Source organism: Schistocerca cancellata, chromosome 3 (genome assembly GCF_023864275.1).
Source record: "Schistocerca cancellata isolate TAMUIC-IGC-003103 chromosome 3, iqSchCanc2.1, whole genome shotgun sequence".
NCBI classification, from domain to species: Eukaryota; Metazoa; Arthropoda; class Insecta; order Orthoptera; family Acrididae; genus Schistocerca; species Schistocerca cancellata.
Genome location: NC_064628.1, coordinates 420,727,985 through 420,750,602, shown reverse-complemented (window position 1 = coordinate 420,750,602; position 22,618 = coordinate 420,727,985). Strand labels below are relative to the sequence as shown.

The following is a 22,618-nucleotide window of genomic DNA, read 5'->3' as shown; positions in this document are numbered from 1 at the left end:
TTACCTGCAGTTTTTGAGGGGGCAGGGTGTGGTCCTCTGTGGGTTTGGCTGACGTCAGCACCAGTGATGCCTACTGCCATCCTCAGTTTGTATGGGCAAATGGCTGAAGGGACAAAAGCTGCTGGCCTTGCTTGCAGAGTGCAAGCAGTGCCCATGATTTCCACAGTGTATCCAGGATTGATTGGGGTCCTCCAGTTTGGAGCCAAGTGAAGGGTATTGACCAAAGGCTCCACTGATTCTGTGACTGTCTTGGCTGCAGGTTTCGTGGCAAGAGCTACTTGGTAGCAGAATGCTCGGAGATTGCACCGGTTTTTGTTTGTTTAGGCCAGGTGATAATATGAGATCCTCTAATGAACACACATCACTTAATACACAGAGAGCGAAATCTAATCACTTACATAGTAAAGTCACTTTGGCTGTAAGAATATTAACAGTAAATTGTCAAAATATTCATAACAAAGTTTGTGAGTGTACTATCATCCAGAAAAGCTACGGATGAAACTGAAACTTGAAAGCTCCAAACTATTTATAGAGTTACGGAACATGAATGACAGGTTAGATACTGTGGGAGGGGAGGTGCCATTACAGTTGACAGAAACACTCTCTCTTGAGGTTGAAACTGAATCGTAACTGTGGAGTTATGTGGACACGAGTAACCAGCCTAGGTAAACTGAAGTTAATCATCAGATATTTTTTTACCGCCACCTAATTTCCTTGTAACATCTGTAGAATCATTCAAAGAAAGTCTACATGTAGTTGTGCGGAGACAATCTGATCTCTTGGTATTAGTTGGAGGTGACTTGAACTTAAGTATGGACCGGGGAGGGGGTCTATGGATTCATTGCAGGTAGTCAGTCAGTAAGAAAAGAAAGTTGTGGACTAGTTAACATTAAGAGGGCATTTTCTAAGGAGACCTCTTCCCTCCATTGTTGTTCATCATCGCTTTATTTTCACTGTCAGCCATCTTACAAAGGGCAAACTGGGTTATCAAACAGAGAGAAAATCTCAGAAAATTTTCTACCTGCTACGTATACATGGATGACCTGAAACTGTATGCAGAAACTGAAATTAAAATCCACTCTTTGACAAATACAGTATAGAATTGGCAGTGATGTCAGTATAGAATTTGGCTTGGACAAGTGTTATAGAATTGGCAGTGATGTCGGTATAGAATTTGGCTTGGACAAGTGTGTCACAGTGGCACTCAATGAGAGCTTTACGTCTTCCTTTAATTTGAGCTGGTGGGGATCCCAAACACTTGAGCAGTACTCAAGAATGGGTTGTACAAGTGTTCTATATGCAATCTCATTTATAGTTGAGCTACACTGTCCTAAAACTCCCTCAGTAAATAGAATTTGGCCATTCACCTTCATTATTATGTACTTACACACTCACTCCATTTCTTATTGCTTTGTATCATTATGCCTAGATATTTAATTAACATTACTGCATAAAACAACACATCACTAATACTGTATTCGAACATTATAGGACTGTTTTTCCTACTCGTTTGCATTAACTTACCTTTTTCTACATTTAGTGCCAGCTGCCATTCATCACACCAACTAGAAACTCTATCCAAGGCATCCTGTACCCTTCAACAGTCACTCAGCAATGATATTTTCCTGTGTGCTACTGCATCATCAACGAACAGTTGCACATTTCTGCTCCCCGTATCTGTCAGACAATTTATGTACATATTGGCTAGGTGTATGGCCCCAATTACTCTTCCCTGGAGCACTCCTGACAATACCGTTGTCTCTAATAAACCTCGCCATAGCGGACAATGTACTGTGTTCTATTACTTAAGAAGTCTTTGAGCCACTAACGTATCTGGGAACCTATTCCATAAGCTTGGACCTTCGTTAACTGTCTGCCTCGGGCCACCATGTCAGACGATTTCCAAAAATCTAAGAACGTGGCATTTGCCGGTTCCCCTTCATCCATGGTTTGCAAGGATATTGTATGAGAAGAGGGCAAAATGAGTTTTGCACAAGCAATAATTTCTAAATCACTGGTTATTTATGAACAGAAGCTTTTATGTCTAAAGGAACTTTATTATATTAGAACTCAAAATACGTTCAAGAATTCTGCAGCATACGCTTGTTAAGGATATGGATCTACAATTTTGAGGATCCATTCTTTTAGCCTCCTTATACGCAGGAGCCACTTGTGCTATTTTCCAATCACTTGGGACTTCGCACTGGTCAAGTAATTTGTAATAAATGCAAGATAAGTGAGGAGCCATTGTTGTAGTGTACTCTTTGTAAAACAAAATTGGGATTTCATCTGGACCTGGCAGTTTATCTGTTCTCAAGTCTTTTAGTTGCTCGTTAACTCCAGAGATGGCAATTGCTGTGACTTCCATTCGGGAGTGTATGACAGTCAAACGATAGAATTTCTCTACAATCCTCTTGTGTGAATGATTTTTAAAAGCAAAATTTAAAACTTCAACTTTCTTTTTGTTGTCTTCTGTTGCTACAACAGACTGGTTAATGATTGACTATATAGGAACATTGGCCACTTAGAGATTTTATGTAGGACCAGAATTTTCTTGAGTTATCAGCAAGATTCTTTACTAAGATATAATGGTGGAAGTTGTTGTGTGCTTCATGCATCAATCTTGTTTTACTAACATTTCCATGTCCTTTTTTGACCTGAGAAATAATCTGTGCTCCTCATCATTTTATGAATTTTGGTAATAAACCACAATGGGTCTTTTCTGTCCATAACACAGATACTTGGTACTTACTTCTCCAGAGTGCAATTTACAATCAGTTTAAACTCTGTCCCTAATTCCTCTACATCCATCATACTGGAACTAACGTATGTCCATTCATTGACTAATTGGAAGCTAAAAACTGCTTCTCTGGTCTTCCCAACATAAATAGTCTCCTAGCCTTCATGATGGGATTATTAACTTTAGCAACCATTGTCGTTATCATATTGTGATCACTAATACTTGCCTGAATACTGACAGTGTCAGTAAGATTTGGTCTGTTTGTAGCTACCATGTCTCAAATTTTTCCATTGTTCGTAGGTTGCTGAATTAACTGCGCAAGACAATTTTCTGAAAACACATTAATAACTACTAATTTTACCTGAGTCTTTCTGTATTAAATGCTGTTTTCCAGTTATTAGCCATTTACTGACATTTCTGTATCTAGCATTGCAGTAAACATTTAGGCCATTTTCACATGCAGGCTGGTCAGGTATATCAGCCAGAAGCCAAACTGTTGATCACTGATAAGTTGCTGCAGGTTGTTTTTGACATTATTCACTCTTTTCTCAATTATTTTAGATGTTATCTCCAGCTGTTGTATTCTGTTAATAGAAAGTTTATTTTCAAAATCCTTTATCCACCCACTAGCTCTATTGTAGTCTTTTTGTCAGATTCTCATATATCTTTTCAGAACTATGTTGTTGCCTCTTTCACTTCTTTCAGCTCACTTATATCAGTGCTAGTTGAATGGGAAGCTTTGATTTTCCTTGTACTGGATGATCTTGGTGTCATCTTCTGATTTTTCTGGCTGTTGCAGCTGTGCTTTACAGTTTCCTAAAGCTTCTTAGATTTTCCTCATATTCAGCTAGTACTTTGTATTAGGTACCTTTGATCTACTAATTATTCAGTTTATGTTCTTTTATGTTCTTTTGTGTTCTTGGAGTTGGTTGCATCACATTTCAGACTTTTGATTTTCAGTTTCAGACAAACTTTTTGCGTTGATTTCTCAGTCTATTTTCTGGCAGGCTCTGATTGTCCTAACCCCAGTTCTTCTGTTACTGCTATACTGTAGATGTAGTTACGTGGACAGCTGCAAGGACAGATTAATGTCCTTCATCAGTATTGCCAGTTGTTTTCAGCTCATAGTTTTGGTAGTCAAAGTCCACATCCTTTCTGCTTTAGATGACATGCAATCCAGAATTTTAAGTTCTTGTTGTCTTTGAGTCCATGTGCTTGATGTCTTCATGTTTTTGTTCTTCTTCATTCCACATTATTTATGATTATTGTCATTATTATTATTATTATTATTAGTAGTAGTAGTAGTAGTAGTAGTAGTAGTAGTAGTAGCAGTAGTACTTGTAGTTGTTGTTGTTTCATTAGGTGTTAAAGGACCATACAAAGCCTTAAGATTCGATTTTTCTGACTGTTCATGCAGCTATTACTTTTCACCAGAAATATTCTTTCTTTCATTAGTCCATTTTGTTGCTACTTTCGTTGCACTTTGATGGTAAGACTTCGTGTATAAAACTACTGAGGAATTTACCTGGGCTCCTTCTGTATCTTGTTCCACTTACTGAATCTAGGGTATAGTTTCTAATCATTCTATATATTTAAAAATTTTGTGGATATATCTTGCTGGTGGTAGTCTGTGGATATGCTCACAAATTTTTATAATCTTTATTTACAAATGTTTGCCATGAAGTTGGGTAAATTTTCTATTGTTTACTGCGATTATAGTCTGCAGCCATCTTCCATTCTATTTAGGCCCAGAACCTGTCATAATTTTCCATTTCTCTCACAGAATATTTTCCATGTCAGCTTTTACGTGCAGTGAGAGAGTTCTGTTGTGACACAACCCATCCTTCCATCCCCCCCCCCTCTCTCTCTCTCTCTCTCTCTCTCTCTCTCTCTCTCTCTCTCTCTCTCTCTCTCTCTCTCTCTGTGTGTGTGTGTGTGTGTGTGTGTGTGTGTGGAGGGGGGAGAATTTTTGTTTTGATATCATGAATTATTCCATATGACAATGTTGAGTTTCTGTAGGCAACTTGTCTGTGCAATTTTTTGTCTCTACAAGGGCCTCATGTAAGCACTTAAATTATGGGACTGTCTCAGTTTGCGCATCCTGTATGGAATTTTGTGTGGTGGGGAGGGGGGGAGAGTTTTGAGCATGTGAATGAAGGAAATCTCTAACTAACTTTTTCAGTACATTGTTGAGGGGTTGTAACTGCTTGGTATTATTATTATTATTATTTTGCACAACAGAGATTACATTGCTGAATACAGTCAAGTCTACTCCTGATTAAATCAAACAATGGAAACTCCACGTAGGAGTATCAACAATGTACGAAAAGATAGATTGCTGCTTAGCGTAAAGATGACAAGTTAAATTGCAGACAGGCACAATTAAGACACAGTGTCTTTTTGCTACAGCTTTCACCAACAAAAGAGAAACTCACACCATTCATATACACAAGCAAGGGCACTTCATGTACACATGACCGCCAACTCCAGCAGTTTGGGGCCAGTTTACTTCATCTTTGTGTGGAAAAGGCTGAAGTACTTTTATAATAATACTTTATGCAGGATGTGGACAATCTCAAACAGTACAAATCTTGTATTTCATTGTGTACACTACATTTTCAGGACATAGACAAAGCACTCCACAGGTTTTACCGTATTGATCCCAGGGCACCACTGATGACTGGGATGAGGTTAGTATTAACGTTCCACATTTGACTGCCTTCAGTGTCCAGATCCTTACATTTTAATTTCCTCTGAATCACCTTGACATTAAAGTTCCATTTACACATGGCCGACACATCAGTTAAGAGGCATAATCTGTTTTCTTGCTGTCATACACCAGTATCAGGCTTCTTAGTCTCAGCCATTCAGTAGGCAGGTAATTCTTGGTTGTACTTGATAGTGGTACAGGCAGTTGTCATGAACACTTCAGGTATGTGGTCCTACCATTTGTTAGAGAGATTTGGTACTTCTATGCTCTGCATATTTGCCGCTGAAGGTATACACACACCTTATTGTGTCTTTTGAGGTATTCATTTTTTTCCAAGATAGGACAGACTAAAATAATGTGCTCCATTGTCTCAGTGTGTGCTCCACGGAGTTGACATCTTTCATCTCGAGTTGTTTTTATTATAAGTTTTTCACAACTCTTTCTTGTCAGTGTGTGCTCTCGTGCAGCTAATAGTGCATTTGACTTTGCTCTCGTTCTTCCTCTTTTGAGGTACAGATGTGTGTGTTCTCTATAGAAATTCTCAAGGTGGTTAGGGTACTAAATGTGCAGAGATTTCTGCTTACAGGTTGTTTTAACTTACACTGAGTTTCCATTTTAATGGTAGTGTGCAGAAATGAGTCAGCACCAGTATCTTCTGCAGTCATTTGGAACTTCCCTACAACCTTCTTAGTCTGGTGGGCAGTAATTCTTCCGTTTCCATTTGCCATCTGACTGTATTATTTGACACATTAGTGGATGATTCACTTGCTGGGATACACATCTGCCTAATCCAACTGAGGCATTGATACACTGCCTCTACTTCTCTCAGACTTTGCCCCCCCCCCCCCCCCCGCCTCCTCTGTGTGTTGCATATAGTCTGTAGTTTTCAGCTATAGGGTGCACTCCACTATATACATATGGTAAGAAACTTCAGTGTCCTATGATCCACAGATAAAATGTCTTGTTGGTCTTCCAGACAGAAGCTGTTTTCAATTACAGGAACTGCTGGTAGTCATCTAGCTATTATTATTATATCTCAGAATGTTTCCAAAATGTAATTAATGAGAAGTAGCTTTCATTAATTTGTTGGTGGTGATTATGTGTCTTGATTTAAGATTCATTTGTAGTCCCAATTACAGTTACAATAGAATTCACTAAGTGAGGCAACACTACTTGATCAGACTGAATCTTGTGACAGTTTCATTGAGCATGGAAGGAGAATTCGAAAACAATAAAAATGCCAATAAAATTTAAGAAGCAAATAGAAAGAATTGCCACAACATAAGAAAATCATTTTTGAATCTTTTAAATAAAACACCTTAAAGCATTCCATCAGATAGTTGTCTATATTAAATACAGAGGACAATGTGACTGGAAGTCCTTTCATGATTTGTTTAACAGAGAAAACAGTTCTTTGTGGGGATGAAATTGGAAGAATAGAGTACAAATAATTATTAAGAGATCAGTTGGTGTCTCACTGTTAAAGTTCAGTACGGGTAGACTGTTGATGGGTAGGTTTCCAGAATGTCAAAATTTAGTGAAAGAAGATTAAACATAAATGTCACTCCATTTGTAGTTGTGCTGGTCACCTCTCTCTCTCTCTCTCTCTCTCTCTCTCTCTCTCTCTCTCTCTCTCTCTCTCTCTCATTGAGGATTGAGTGTTTGATTGCCTAGCCAACAGCAGAACTCTTTCTGTGCCTGTCCGCCACTCAGAAATTTTCTTTGAAAGTGACTTGTGGACAATCATCTTTCATTATTTATGTAACATCAAGACAATGTAGACATGCTGAAAATCATTTATCACTTTCTGTTTCTTTTTTAAGGTTGCGACTCTCCATGTTAAATGAGCAGATGAGGACCTCAGAAATGGGATCAACAGGGGATGACACATTCAATGATGTTGTCAGAGACTTTTCACAACTAGCTTGTTCTCATCCTGAACGTCTGTTTCGCACAAAGGGTAGCCCAGGCTCAGGACAAGGCCCCAGTAGTCTCGGACCTGAGTGACGACGCGCGCCATCTGGCGCAGTGCGTAAGTTATCAAGATTGTTGTTATTGCATCGCAGAAGAAAAGGACGCACTGAATAACTATTTTCCAGATCTGTGTTCCTGCATCATGATGCTTTTGCCACTCATTTGGTAAATGATCTCAGACACATGATGATAGAGCTGATACTGTAATCACAGGGTAGGATTGATACTGTTCCCTAACAATTGTTTGATATTACATATAAAGAATCTCGGAAAATTATGGCTGAAGAAGGTTACTGAAGTGTCAGTGTATGGTCAATTTTGGTACATATTCTTGTAACTGTAATTATTTCAGTAACAGAATATTCTCATGCAAACTGTATGGATAGCGGTAAACTGGTACAAATTACGGTACTGTGTTACCTACTTCTGCTTCCATTGGATGGTACTTCCAGAGTGTCTGATTTTCACTACGTGTGACCAACATAATTTTGTGTGTGTGTGTGTGTGTGTGTAAAAGTCTGTTTCTCATCATTAGTCCTCCAGGACTGAACTGTATCCCTCAGTATTCAGTATTTTTTCTGCTTCTAGTTGAGGGCTACTGTTCATAAAGTGATTGCTCAATGAAAGTGGTCTGAATAGCTTTACTCAAATTGCCAAAATACTTATACTATTTTTCTTTTATAAGGAAATTATATTCTTTATTATATGAATTTAAAATTGTTGATGTGTCATATTTATTAGGTGTAATTTTGTTAACTGCATCATATTTGCTATATTTGATTGTGTTAGCTGCACTCTTCCAATAATATTACAAAATATTCAAGAATTGTGTTACCATTGCATCACTTATTTTTTTATCATCTTATTACCACATGTAATTTGCATAAATTGATGAACACAAGTTTTTAATAAGTAAACATTTTATTTAATTTAGTGTATTAATTAAATGCTGCACAGTTCTAGAATGCCAATCAAAACTGAAACTAACTGGTTTGTGTATAGACTGTGCTTGTGAATTTTATATGGAGGTTAATTTATACTCTGCATGAGCCTAAGAAACAGTTTTGCCTTAAGACTTGAATTGTTGGATAAGCCACATTTTCTTGTGACACATACCAATCAGCAAAAGGGTTTAAAATAATCTCTGTAACATCCTTGTAGTATAACTTTACTGATCATATATTTTTTATAGATGTCAGTGCTCTTGTTTCTAAAAGACAGTTACTCTAGTTTTGAGATTTCCTTGTTCCACCAGTATATGCATAATTGTTGATAACACTGTATGTGTTAAATATTTTATACTGTAGTTATAGTATCAACTGTTTGACTGATATATTCTTTGAAAAATATTACAATATATCGAAGTACTCACTTCTTACTGTTGCCAGTCATTGTCAGCATGTATAACAGTTTTAACAACAGCTCTAAAATAATAAAGGATGCTGCTGTTAACATTCGTATAAAATATATAAATTTGAGTGTCAAATCCAACTACTAGCTAAATGCTGCATTAATTACATAAATAGTATGAAGTTATATTATGTTGATGATTAATTTTGGTTTGATTATATTGATACACAAAGAGGAAGTGAGATTGAACTAACTCTCTTTCAAAGAAAATATACCATACCATTGTTTTATACTGGTGTAGTGGTTGGTGTCCACCCTCGGATTCACCAAACAGTTGTTATTAGTTTTATATTTCTGTGAATTTTTTCAGCTATACAGACATTCATTTTGTTTTCTGTGTTGTCACATTTTTCTCTGTCTTGTTACATTTGTTTCTTCCTAGTTGTGCGAGTAATTTGTAGGTAACTTACATGTGGACAGTTACTGCAGCATTGGCGTAAACTGCTGCTCGTAAAGAACATACTGTAAACCGACAGGATGCTTCATTTTGTGTAGATACTACTTACTATATTTTACTTTGAGGTGCTCCTTGGAAGCTTTCTGTATAGCAGTAATTGCTTATATTGAATCATTCATTAAGCATTAATGCAAACTGTACAAAAGGTGCTTTGTAGTGTAACTGCTTTATAAAATACTCGTGTGTAGTATTGTTCTGTATTTTGTCATTGATCGTGGTATCAAATTGTGATTGAATAGAAATGTAAAAGAAAAAAATGCCTTCCTGTGTCTATGTAGATGAATAAGAAATAAGAAAATGGCTGTGCATACTATTGCATCTTTTATGAGTTCCAGCAGTGTCTTTTCTGCTAGAATAATTGATTGCCTAGTAACAACGAAGTGTTGAGACTGAATTGGTGTTATATAATTGTGTGGCTGATGCTATGTGTTTCTGACTGTAATGCAACAGACTACCTTAATAGTGGCCTATTTGAATAATTGCTTCAAGATATGTTTGGTTCAGCAAACAAATAGCAATATGTGTTACCTCAGAACAGTAATTTCTTAGTGTTTGAAGAAAACTCTGCGAGTGGAATACCTGCACACTTATAAATAAATGTATCGTCAATGTATCTGTTATCTTCACTCTGAGGTCATGTCATGTACATTTAAATACTCAGTTAATGAGACAGGATAAAGGATGGATTGTCAGCTCTTGATTTTGTAGTTCCAGTATTTTATTGCTTTGTGTGTTGCTGTTAATCTGGTATATCCGACTTTTACTTTCAGCACACTGGCATCAATGTTTTCTAATGGAAGAAAACAGCTCATCAGATACAGACATGCCTTAATAAAAAAAAAAATCTCTGAAATATGAAAGAAATGTGTATTTTGTGTAACTGTTATGCTTCAACAAGTCACATTTTCCAGTGTAACCCGGGTGTTTTGATTGGAATGTAAATTTTTGTAAATGACAGTCCTATTATTACCTTGTGTATTATGTTAACTTACCATTTGGTGTACATAGCACAGCCCGTGCGTTATTACTAAGGTTGCACATGCACTTTTTTTTTTTTTTTTTTTTTTAATCATAATATTGAGCTGCAGTATAGGTCTTAGTCATTGCAGACTACATAAAAGAAACATTTCTTAATTGTAAATGTTACAGATTTATTTGTCATATTTCATTCTGATCCAGTCTCGACTAAAATGTTGCCATGAAACTTGCCAAATACATAACTTGCTGCATGATACATATAAAATTATTATTTGGTTAGATCAGTATACACATTTGTGTGTCAACAGAGTATTGGTTGAATTCACTCTTCAGACTTCATGTAATTTGTTAATTGTGTATTCATTTGTTACATTTAAAGACTTTTTTTTGTTGCATTATACATAAATCTGTGGATTGCAATTATATAAAAGAAAACACTGGAAATGTTGTAAACTTGATTGCAGAGATAAAATTCTATACAAAAGAGCAACATTAGAGTAAAAAAAACTAATCTGTATTTCTCATTTACTAATGCAGATTTTGCCTTTCACAAATTCCACATGAAAATATTTCTGTTAATGCACCACGAAATGAGCATAGTCCCTCATTGTTATGAACAGTGATCTGAAACTTTTTTTTCCCCCCCAAATAATTACATTGTGGGAAGTTCTCATTTCCTTGTACTTCAAGTTACCTGTTGTTTTTGTTGATATTAGATAATGTTGATTTGAACTGGGAAACACATACCTGCAGCACTATTAATTCGAATGTAGTATCAGCAGTGTGGCTTCATTTAGATAAATTTTTACACTGATCATCGCCAAGAATTTTTGGAAGAATTGTGCATAGGTCCATATTTAGGTAGGTACAACAAATGCAGCTGCAAAAGGTAACAAAATTTGGGGGCAGCAAAATGTTGCCATCAAAAAAATTTTAAGTGTAATTTTAATGTTCATTACATCAGCATTCAGGCATTCCACAATTTATGAGCAAACTGTTCACAAATATTTGTATCTGTCATTAAACTCTTATTTTACTACTTGTCCACCTGTACAACGCCTTCCATGTAAGAGTGCATTAAAGCTCTGTCAAACAGAGAGCACGTAGATTTGTTCTCACCTTTATGCTTTTTACTATGTCTTTTAACTCCATTATTTTGTAATTGGGCTCCCCTGACTGGAGGTATCCACTTTCAGTGGACGCTCTTTCTTCTGTAACTAAATTCAGAATCACAGGACTGATGAGCTCACCGTTTGTTCCCATAAACCCTCTCAATTAATCAGTCAATCAAACAGAGAGCATGCAACCTGTGGGGGCATCCACCTTGGTCTCTGTGTTGCGCAGTGTGGAATCGGATATCCCAGTCCTACAGGAAATGAGTGCCAGCATTAGACCGCTCTCACTCGCAGCTGGCAGGTTGTGGTTTTCTACGAAGTCCGTGATGGACAAGTGTGCTAAAGATTGCAGCAGAAACGGAGAGACTGATGGAGCTGGTGCATGAAAGTATATTTTTGTACAATGTATGATGCTGCAATTACAAAAATGTGATGAAAAAGGTGGCAACAAGGAAGAAAATTGACAAAAGTGCATATCAAACGGGTTTCCTTTGTGTGCAGTTGCACGATGTAGGACCAAATGAATATTGTAATGTACAATATAGTTCAGCTGAAATAATAATGTGCGATTACAGTGCAATTTAAACTACAAATACGCCACTTCAACAACAGCTTCTGCAGTATAGATTGTACCAGGTGTACCTGTATGAAATGAAATGAGCATTAAGATACAAATGTGTCGATAGGGAACATTTGTTGTGAACGAGCCTTAAATTTTTTGTTGGTATGCCATCTGTCAAAGATATTTAGTATACATCAAGTCATGTAACAAACAGCATCATATGTTTTCATCGTGTTAACAATGTCAAATTTTGTACCAGAAAGTGATGATTTGCGGAAAGCATTAATTTTTTGTTTTCATTTGGAAAAAAGTGCTGCAGAGTCGCATCGAATGCTTGTTGAGGCATATGGTGATCATGCTCTATCAGAAGCAACATGCAAAAGATGGTTTCAGTGGTTCAGAAATAATGATTTTGATGTAAGAAATGAAGAACGTGGAAGACCACAATAAAAGTTTGAAGATACTGAATTGCAAGCAATATTGGATGGAGATGATACTTTGAGTCAGAAGCAAATGGCAGCAATGCTAAATGTTGCACAACAAACAATTTCTGACTGTTTGAAAGCTATGGCAAAGATCCAAAAGTATGGAAAATGGGTGCCACATGAATTGAATGAAAGACAGTTGCAAAACCGAAAAACCATTTGTCAAAGTTCGCTTCAAAGACATGAAAGAAAATCAGTTTCGCATCAAATTGTTACTGGCGATGAAAAATGAATCCTAAATGGGAAAAATCATGAGTTAATCTGGGACAAACATCAACATCGACTGCAAAACCAGATCGATTCGGCAAGAAGACAATGCTCTGTGTTTGGTGGGATCAGAAAGGTGTGGTGTATCATGAGCTTCTAAAACCCAGTGAAACTGTGAATACTGATCGCCACAGACAACAAATGATCAATTTGAACTAGGCATTGATCGAAGAAAGACCAGAATGGGCCAGAAGACATGGCAAAGTAATTTTTTTTACACGATAATGCACCTGCACACAAAGCAAAACTGGTTCAGAATACAATCAAAACACTTGGCTGAGAGCTGCTACCCCACCCGCCGTATTCACCAGACTTGGCCCCTTCCGACTACCATTTGTTTTCATCGGTGGGATACGCATTGGCTGAGGAACACTTCGATTCGTACGAAGAAGTCGAAAATTGGGTGTCTGATTGGTTTGCTTCAAAAGACGAACATTTCTATTGGCATGGTGTCCACAGATTGCCAGAAAGGTGGTCAAAATGTATAGAAAGCAATGGCCAGTACTTCGAATAAAATGTTTTTACTTTCAATTCAAAATTAGTGTTTCATTTTCACAAAAAGACTCATCTCTCTTGGGCAAGCATCTTCCACCATGTAACAACCTCTCCAAATTTGTTTATTGAAAACTGTTTTGAAGGATCTTCCAAAGCCACTGATTTGGGGAAAGTGCTCTTCAGATATGTTCGTAATTTAAACTCCTCAGCACATGAGGGACGGGCATTTTTGTGTTTGCAAATGGTTTTGGTGGCAGAATAAATTTTCCTTGTATGAATTTGCAGGAAAATGCACAGTTTTCAAACCTTGGGCTGTTAGAGTGTCTGCCATAGTTGTCCATGTTCATAATAATGAAGTTTCAATTGTGATCAATAACTGCAAGCAAGACAACTGAAAAAAGTTCTTGTAACAAAGATAACTTGAGCCACTGTTTTTAGGACACTTCATTCTAACTTGCTTCCCATCTATGCTGCCAGTGCAGTTAGGAAATTGCTGCCATTCCATCAATACCACAGTAGTTGTAAAACATTGTACATTTCTTGACACACACATTTGACTAAGTTGGAGACAGTTGTTCTTTCCATGCAGGATTAAAAAGTAATAGCGTGGTGTGAATCCCCAGTGGCCACATCTGGAACAGAATGTCCTACTTGATAGTAATAAATGTGCCATAAGAAATAAAATAATTTGCATATGGCTTGACTGACAAGTGAGGCTGTTTGAGCAAAATGGAAGAATCTGAGATTCCTACAGCAGATACCTAAAATTCATAAATGAGGCACAGGTTCAGCCAAGAAGTATCAGAATAGGCCAGAAGCAGGTCATTTGGATTTTCTTCCTGACATACTGTCACCGTGTCATACATCATCAAATGTTGAAGAATCCGAGGGACCATTTCCTGACAGTGAGGATCAAGAGGAGGAAGCATAATTGAATCCATAATGTCCCATGAACCATGGACCTTGCTGTTGGTGGGGAGGCTTGCGTGCCTCAGCGATACAGATAGCCGTACCATAGATGCAACCACAATGGAGGGGCATCCATTGAGAGGCCAGACAAATATGTAGTCAACGTTAAATCACTATTAAAGATGCTAAAAGAGAGTTCAACATATTCCGGAAGGCAACTTATTCAGACATCATCATCCCGGCCGATTCAACCCACCCCCCAAGTGCATAAAATGGCGTTTCTCTATTCTGGTATCCATTGGGCGATTTCTATTCCGTTGTCAGATGTCAACCTCAAAAAAGAATTACAAATTCTCGAGAGTATTGCACAGAATAATGGCTATGTTCCAAAGATAGTGAGGCAGTTACAAGAAAACACGAAAAAGAACGACGACTTTAGTAAACACAAATACTCAAACCCAAGATCAGACCAAGAAATGGTTGTTGGTTCCTTAGATAGGCCTGTTGAAAAATTCAGGTTTTAAAATTTATGCATCAAGTTTTATAAAGTTGACTTAGGACATGGCCTGTTTTAGACAAACATTTAAACAATATTTTATGTAAGTACTACACGTTGCATCCTGTAGGATGACCATATTTAATATAATTTACTAACGTTGAAACCTAGGTAACCATAAAGTTAACCTGCAACTGTAGACTGTATATTCTTATATAAAAAGATGAGGGCTAGTAGAAATCCATGGGTAACAGAAGAAATACTGAATTTAATTGATGAAAGGAGAAAATATAAAAATGAATTAGGCAAAGAGGAATACAAATGTCTCAAAAATGAGATCGAGAGGAAGTGCAAAATGGCTAAGCAGGGATGACTAGAGGACGAATGTAAGGATGTAGAGGCTTATCTCACTAGGGGTAAGGTAGATACTGCCTACAGGAAAATCAGAGACCTTTGGAGAAAAGAGAACCACTTGTATGAATATCAAGAGCTCAGATGGAAACCCAGTTCCAAGCAAAGAAGGGAAAGCAGAAAGGTGGAAAGAGTACACAGAGGGTCTATACAAGGGCGATGTACTTCAGGACAATATTATGGAAATGGAAGAGGATGTAGATGAAGATGAAATGGGAGATACGATACTGCGTGAAGAGTTTGACAGAGCACTGAAAGACCTAAGTCGAAACAAGGCCCCGGGAGTAGACAACATTCCATTAGAACTACTGACAGCCTTGGGAGAGCCAGTCCTGACAGAACTCTACCATCTGGTGAGCAAGATGTATGAAACAGGCGAAATACCCTCAGACCTCAAGAAGAATATGATAATTCCAATTCCAAAAAAAGCAGGTGTTGACAGACGTGAAAATTACCAAACTATCAATTTGATAAGTCACAGCTGCAAAATACTAATGCGAATTCTTTACAGACAAATGGAAAAACTGGTAGAAGCCAACCTCAGGGAAGATCAGTTTGGATTCTGCAGAAATATTGGAACACATGAGGCAATACTGACCCTACGAGTTATCTTAGAAGATAGATTAAGGAAAGGCAAACCTACGTTTCTAGCATTTGTAGACTTAGAGAAAGCTTTTGACAATGTTGACTGGAATACTCCCTTTCAAATTCTAAAGGTGGCATGTAGCAAAAGGCTATTTACAATTTGTACATAAGCCAGATGGCAGTTATAAGGGTCGAGGGGCATGAAAGGGAAGCAGTGGTTGGGAAGGGAGTGAGACAGGGTTGTAGCCTCTCCCCGATGTTATTCAATCTATATATTGAGCAAGCAGTAAAGGAAACAAAAGAAAAATTCGGAGTAAGTATTAAAATCCATGGAGAAGAAATAAAAACTTTGAGGTTCGCCGATGACATTCTAATTCTGTCAGAGACAGCAAAGGACTTGGAAGAGCAGTTGAACAGAATGGGCAATGTCTTGAAAGGAGGATATAAGATGAACATCAACAAAAGCAAAACGAGGATAATGGAATGTAGTCGAATTAAATCTAGTGATGCAGAGGGAATTAGATTAGGAAATGAGATACTTAAAGTAGTAAAGGAGTTTTTTCTATTAGGGGAGCAAAATACCTGATGATGATCGAACTAGAGAGGATATAAAATGTAGACTGGCAATGGTAAGGAAAGCATTTCTCAAGAAGAGAAATTTGTTAACATCGAGTATTGATTTAAGTGTTAGAAAGTCGTTTCTGAAAGCATTTCTATGGAGTGTAGCCATGTATGGAAGTGAAACATGGACGATAAATAGTTTTGACAACTAGAGAATAAAAGGTTTTGAAATGTGGTGTTACAGAAGAATGTTGGAGGTTAGGTGGGTAGATCACATAACTAATGAGGAGGTATTGAATAGGATTGGGGAGAAGAGAAGTTTGTGGCACAACTTGACTAGAAGAAGGGATTGGTTGGTAGGACATGTTCTGAGGCATCAAGGGATCACATATTTAGCAGTGGAGGGTAAAAATCGTAGAGGGAACCCAAGAGATGGATACACTAAGCAGATTCAGAAGGATGTAGGTTGCAGTAGGTACTGGGAGATGAAGCAGCTTGCACAGGATGGATTAGTGTGGAGAGCTGCATCAAACCAGTCACAGGACTGAAAACCACAACAACAACAATAATGTCAGTTCATTGGGTGAAAATGCCAAACAAAATGAAATAAATGGAAATGTATCTGCAGTCACCTATAGAGACAGTAACAGGAGAGAGAAGTGTGAGCTCAACGATATGGCAACTTGTTTTTGAGTTACGTGCACCCATTCGAGACATTCCGAGCTCAAATACAAATTCATTTAAAAATATGATTTGGAGATGTTGAACTTGTAATATTAAAGAATAAACACCACCACATCTACCCCTCGCAGTCCTTGTCTTACTCAGCTCAGTTGTGTGATACTATACCATAAAATGAAGACACCATTGCAATTTTGGAACCAGGCGAATCTTCCAGTGACTTTCATGGTGCCAGAGAAATGTATGAGAAGGCAAAAGTTTGTTTCAGTGCATACAATTGACATGTAGCCCACACTCAGTTGTACACAGGCGGTATTTTTCAGTTTACATTTTATTTATGTAGTTCCATGTTTTATGATTATCACTATTTCTGAAAATATATATTTACGGTAAATAAGAAAGTAAATGGTTACTGCTATAAATGATGTTCTACATCTACATTTACATTTATACTCTGCAAGCCACCCAACGGTGTGTGGCGGAGGGCACTTTGCGTGCCACTGTCATTACCTCCCTTTCCTGTTCCAGTCGCGTATGGTTCACAGGAAGAACGACTGTCTGAAAGCCTCCATGCGCGCTCGAATCTCACTAATTTTACATTCGTGATCTCCTCGGGAGGTATAAGTAGGGGGAAGCAATATATTAGATACCTCATCCAGAAACGCACCATCTCGAAACCTGGCGAACAAGCTACACGGCGATGCAGAGCGCCTCTCTTGCAGAGTCTGCCACTTGAGTTTGCTAAACATCTCCGTAACGCTATCACGCTTACCAAATAACCCTGTGACGAAACGCGCCGCTCTTCTTTGGATCTTCTCTATCTCCTCAGTCAACCCGATCTGGTACGGATCGCACACTGATGAGCAATACTCAAGTATAGGTCAACGAGTGTTTTGTAAGCCACCTCCTTTGTTGATGGACTACATTTTCTAAGGACTCTCCCAATGAATCTCAACCTGGTACCCGCCTTACCAACAATTAATTTTATATGATCATTCCACTTCAAATCGTTCCGTACACATACTCCCAGATATTTTACAGAAGTAACTGCTACCAGTGTTTGTTCCGCTATCATATAATCATACAATAAAGGATCCTTCTTTCCATGTATTCGCAATACATTACATTTGTCTATGTTAAGGGTCAGTTGCCACTCCCTGCACCAAGTGCCTATCCGCTGCAGATCTTCCTGCATTTCGCTACAATTTTCTAATGCTGCAACTTTTTTGTATATTACAGCATCATCCGCGAAAAGCCGCATGGAACTTCCGACACTATCTACTAGGTCATTTATATATATATTGTGAAAAGCAATAGTTCCATAACACTCCCCTGTGCCACGCCAGAGGTTACTTTAACGTCTGTAAACGTCTCTCCATTGATAACAACATGCTGTGTTCTGTTTGCTAAAAACTCTTCAATCCAGCCACACAGCTGGTCTGATATTCCGTAGGCTCTTACTGTGTTTATCAGGCGACAGTGCGGAACCGTATCGAATGCCTTCCGGAAGTCAAGGAAAATTGCATCTACCTGGGAGCCTGTATCTAATATTTTCTGGGTCTCATGAACAAATAAAGCGAGTTGGGTCTCATACGATAGCTGTTTCCGCAATCCATGTTGATTCCTACAGAGTAGATTCTGGGTTTCCAAAAACGACATGATACTCGAGCAGAAAACATGTTCTAAAATTCTACAACAGATCGACGTCAGAGATATTGGTCTATAGTTTTGCGCATCTGCTCGACGACCCTTCTTGAAGACTGGGACTACCTGTGCTCTTTTCCAATCATTTGGAACCTTCTGTTCCTCTAGAGACTTGCGGTACACGGCTGTTAGAAGGGGAGCAAGTTCTTTCGCGTACTCTGTGTAGAATCGAATTGGTATCCCGTCAGGTCCAGTGGACTCTCCTCTGTTGAGTGATTCCAGTTGCTTTTCTATTCCTTGGACACTTATTTCGATGTCAGCCACTTTTTCGTTTGTGCGAGGATTTAGAGAAGGAACTGCAGTGCGGTCTTCCTCTGTGAAACAGCTTTGGAAAAAGGTGTTTAGTATTTTAGCTTTACACAGTAGTGTCAGTGTCGTCGTAACTGCCGTCTGCTTCACGTCTGCTGTGCAGCGAGCTACCTTAATTTGAGTATTAACTGTATTTTTCTTACTTGTCACTTCTTCCGTGTGTTTTTGCTTTTAGGAAGCTTTAATTGTCGAGTGCTAGTAATAGTGTTCCATAGATTTCGTGTTTGTTTTGAATAGAGTCAGAGAGAGTCCCTTTAGTCAACCATAGTGCCAGTAGTGCTAGTGTTTGTTTTCAATACAGTCCAGAGACAGATAGTGCTATTTTCATTGTTTTCTACAAGAAGTGGCTAGCAACCACAGGTTAGTCAACAATCAGCCGCCTTTAGTGAATTAGCAGTCTAGTTAAAAGTTGATTAACTCTCTACAGTAAATTGATTTCTTAGGATGGATAGGATGTGTGACCGCTGTGTACGGACGCAGGAGGAGCTGGCCACTGTTCGCGAACAGTTAAACATGTTGATGGCCGCGGTCAGCCGTCTTCAGGCTGCTGCCTCGGAGTGTAGCGGCAGTGGGGAGTCTGGTGCGTCGCATGGTACACCCCAGGTGTTACATGCTTCACCCACTGTCCCTGCTGTCGAGACATCTTCGCTGGTACCAGGCGCGGTTGGGCCACCCTCTCCCCAAGGGGAGTGGCGGGTTCAGCGGCGCACGAGGCGGAGGGTAAAATGTGGAGGCTGACCATGTGGCATCGCCCGCTCTGCCTGTGAGTGGACATGTGGCTGCTCCTTCAGCAAGGTCCGAGCAGGCACACGGGGGGAGGGGTTTATTAGTTATTGGGAGCTCCAACGTTAGGCGGGTGATGGAGCCCCTTAGGGAAATAGCGGAAAGGTCGGGGAAGAAGGCCAGTGTTCACTCTGTCTACTTGCCGGGGGGTCTCATCTGAGATGTGGAGGAGGCCCTGCCGGCGGCGATAGACAGCACTGGGTGCACCCGACTGCAAATTGTTGCTCATGTCGGCACCAGTGACTCCTGCCGTCTGGGTTCAGAGGTCATCCTCAGCTTGTACAGGCGGTTGGCGGAATTGGTGAAGGCAGAAAGCCTCGTTCGCGGGGTGGAATCAGAGCTAACTATTGTAGTATCATTCCCAGAACCGATGGCGATCCTCTGGTTTGGAGCCGAGTGGCAGGCTTAAACCAGAGGCTCAGACGATTCTGCGGAGATCTGGGGTGCAAATTTCTCGACCTCCGCTATCGGGTGGAGAAATGTAGGGTCCCCCTGAATAGGTCAGGCGTGCACTACACGCCGGAAGCGGCTACAAGGGTAGCGGAGTACGTGTGGAGTGCACATGGGGGTTTTTTAGGTTAGAGAATTCCCTCCCTATGCCCGACAAGAAGCCTCCTGAGACGCGGCAAGGTAGGAGTAGGCAAAATGCAACAGGGAATAACAATATTAATGTGCTAATAGTAAACTGCAGGAGCGTGTATAGAAAGGTCCCAGAACTGCTCTCATTAATAAACGGTCACAACGCCCATATAGTACTAGGGACAGAAAGTTGGCTGAAAACCGACGTAAACAGTAATGAAATCCTAAACTCAGATTGGAATGTATACCGCAGAGACAGGCTGGACAGTGAAGGGGGAGAAGTGTTTATAGCGATAAGAAGTGCAATAGTATCGAAGGAAACTGACGGAGATCCGAAATGTGAAATAATTTGGGTGAAGGTCACGGTTAAAGCAGGCTCAGACAAGGTAATTGGATGTCTCTATAGGCCCCCTGGCTCAGCAGCTGTTTTGGCTGAGCACCTGAAGGATAATTTGGAAAATATTTCGAGTAGATTTCCCCACCATGTTATAGTTCTGGGTGGAGATTTTAATTTGCCGGATATAGACTGGGAGACTCAAATGTTCATAACGGGTGGCAGGGACAAAGAATCCAGTGAAATTTTTTTAAGTGCTTTATCTGAAAACTACATTGAGCAGTTAAACAGAGAACCGACTCGTGGCGAAAACATATTAGACCTTCTGGTGACAAACAGACCCGAACTATTTGAAACAGTTAACGCAGAGCAGGGAATCAGCGATCATAAAGCGGTTACTGCATCGATGATTTCAGCCGTAAATAGAAATATTAAAAAAGGTAGCAAGATTTTTCTGTTTAGCAAAAGTGACAAAAAGCAGATTACAGAGTATCTGACGGCTCAACACAAAAGTTTTGTCTCAAGTACAGATAGTGTTGAGGATCAGTGGACAAAGTTCAAAACCATCTTACAATATGCGTTACATGAGTATGTGCCAAACAAGATTGTAAGAGATGGAAAAGAGCCACCGTGGTACAACAACCGAGTTAGAAAACTGCTGCGGAAGCAAAGGTAGCTTCACAGCAAACATAAACATAGCCAAAGCCTTGCAGACACAAAAATTACGCGAAGCGAAATGTAGTGTGAGGAGGGCTATGCGAGAGGCGTTCAATGAATTCGAAAGTAAAGTTCTATGTACTGACTTGACAGAAAATCCTAAGAAATTTTGGTCTTATGTCAAAGCGGTAGGTGGATCAAAACAAAATGTCCAGACACTCTGTGACCAAAATGGTACTGAAACAGAGGATGACAGACTAAAGGCCGAAATACTAAATGTCTTTTTCCAAAGCTGTTTCACAGATGAAGGCTGCACTGTAGTTCCTTCTTTAGATTGTCGCACAGATGACAAAATGGTAGATATCGAAATAGACGACAGATGGATACAGAAACAATTAAAATCGTTCAAAAGAGGAAAGGCCGCTGGACCTGATGGGATACCAGTTCGATTTTACACAGAGTACGCGAAGGAACTTGGCCCCCTTCTTGCAGCGGTGTACCGTAGGTCTCTAGAAGAGCGTAACGTTCCAAAGGATTGGAAAAGGGCAAAGGTCATCCCCGTTTTCAAGAAGGGACGTCGAACAGATGTGCAGAACTTTAGACCTATATCTCTAACGTCGATCAGTTGTAGAATTTTGGAACACGTATTATGTTCGAGTATAATGACTTTTCTGGAGACTAGAAATCTACTCTGTAGGAATCAGCATGGGTTTCTAAAAAGACGGTCGTGTGAAACCCAGCTCGCGCTATTCGTCCACGAGACTCAGAGGACCATAGACACGGGTTCGCAGGTGGATGCCGTGTTTCTTGACTTCCGCAAGGCGTTCGATACAGATCCCCACAGTCGTTTAATAAACAAAGTAAGAGCATATGGATTATCAGACCAATTGTGTGATTGGACTGAAGAGTTCCTAGATAACAGAACGCAGCATGTCATTCTCAGTGGAGAGAAGTCTTCCGAAGTAAGAGTGATTTCAGGTGTGCCGCAGGGGAGTGTCATAGGACCGTTGCTATTCGCAATATACATAAATGACCTTGTGGATGACATCGAAAGTTCACTGAGGCTTTTTGCAGATGATGCTGTGGTGTATCGAGAGGTTGTAACAATGGAAAATTGTACTGAAATGCAGGAGGATCTGCAGCGAATTGACGCATGGTGCAGGGAATGGCAATTCAATCTCACTGTAGACAAGTGTAATGTGCTTCGAATACATAGAAAGATAGATCCCTTATCATTTAGCTACAAAATAGCAGGTCAGCAACTGGAAGCAGTTAATACCATAAATTATCTGGGAGTACGCATTAGGAGTGATTTAAAATGGAATGATCATATAAAGTTGATCGTCGGTAAAGCAAATGCCAGACTGAGATTCATTGGAAGAATCCTAAGGAAATGCAATCCGAAAACAAAGGAAG

At 39.3% G+C, this 22,618-nt stretch overlaps 1 protein-coding gene across 2 annotated transcripts in view; it reads left to right on the top strand.

Annotated features, from left to right (window-relative positions):
- The window catches only part of LOC126175171 (arf-GAP with coiled-coil, ANK repeat and PH domain-containing protein 1), a 149,513-nt gene extending 139,300 nt beyond the window's left edge, over positions 1-10,213 (top strand). For both annotated transcript variants that reach the window (XM_049921761.1, XM_049921760.1), the window contains one exon: positions 7,274-10,213. In XM_049921761.1, coding sequence (XP_049777718.1) covers positions 7,274-7,457 — 184 coding nt within the window. In that variant the 3' untranslated portion in view covers positions 7,458-10,213. The remainder of the gene's footprint in view (positions 1-7,273) is intronic.
- The last annotated feature ends 12,405 nt before the right edge of the window (positions 10,214-22,618 follow it).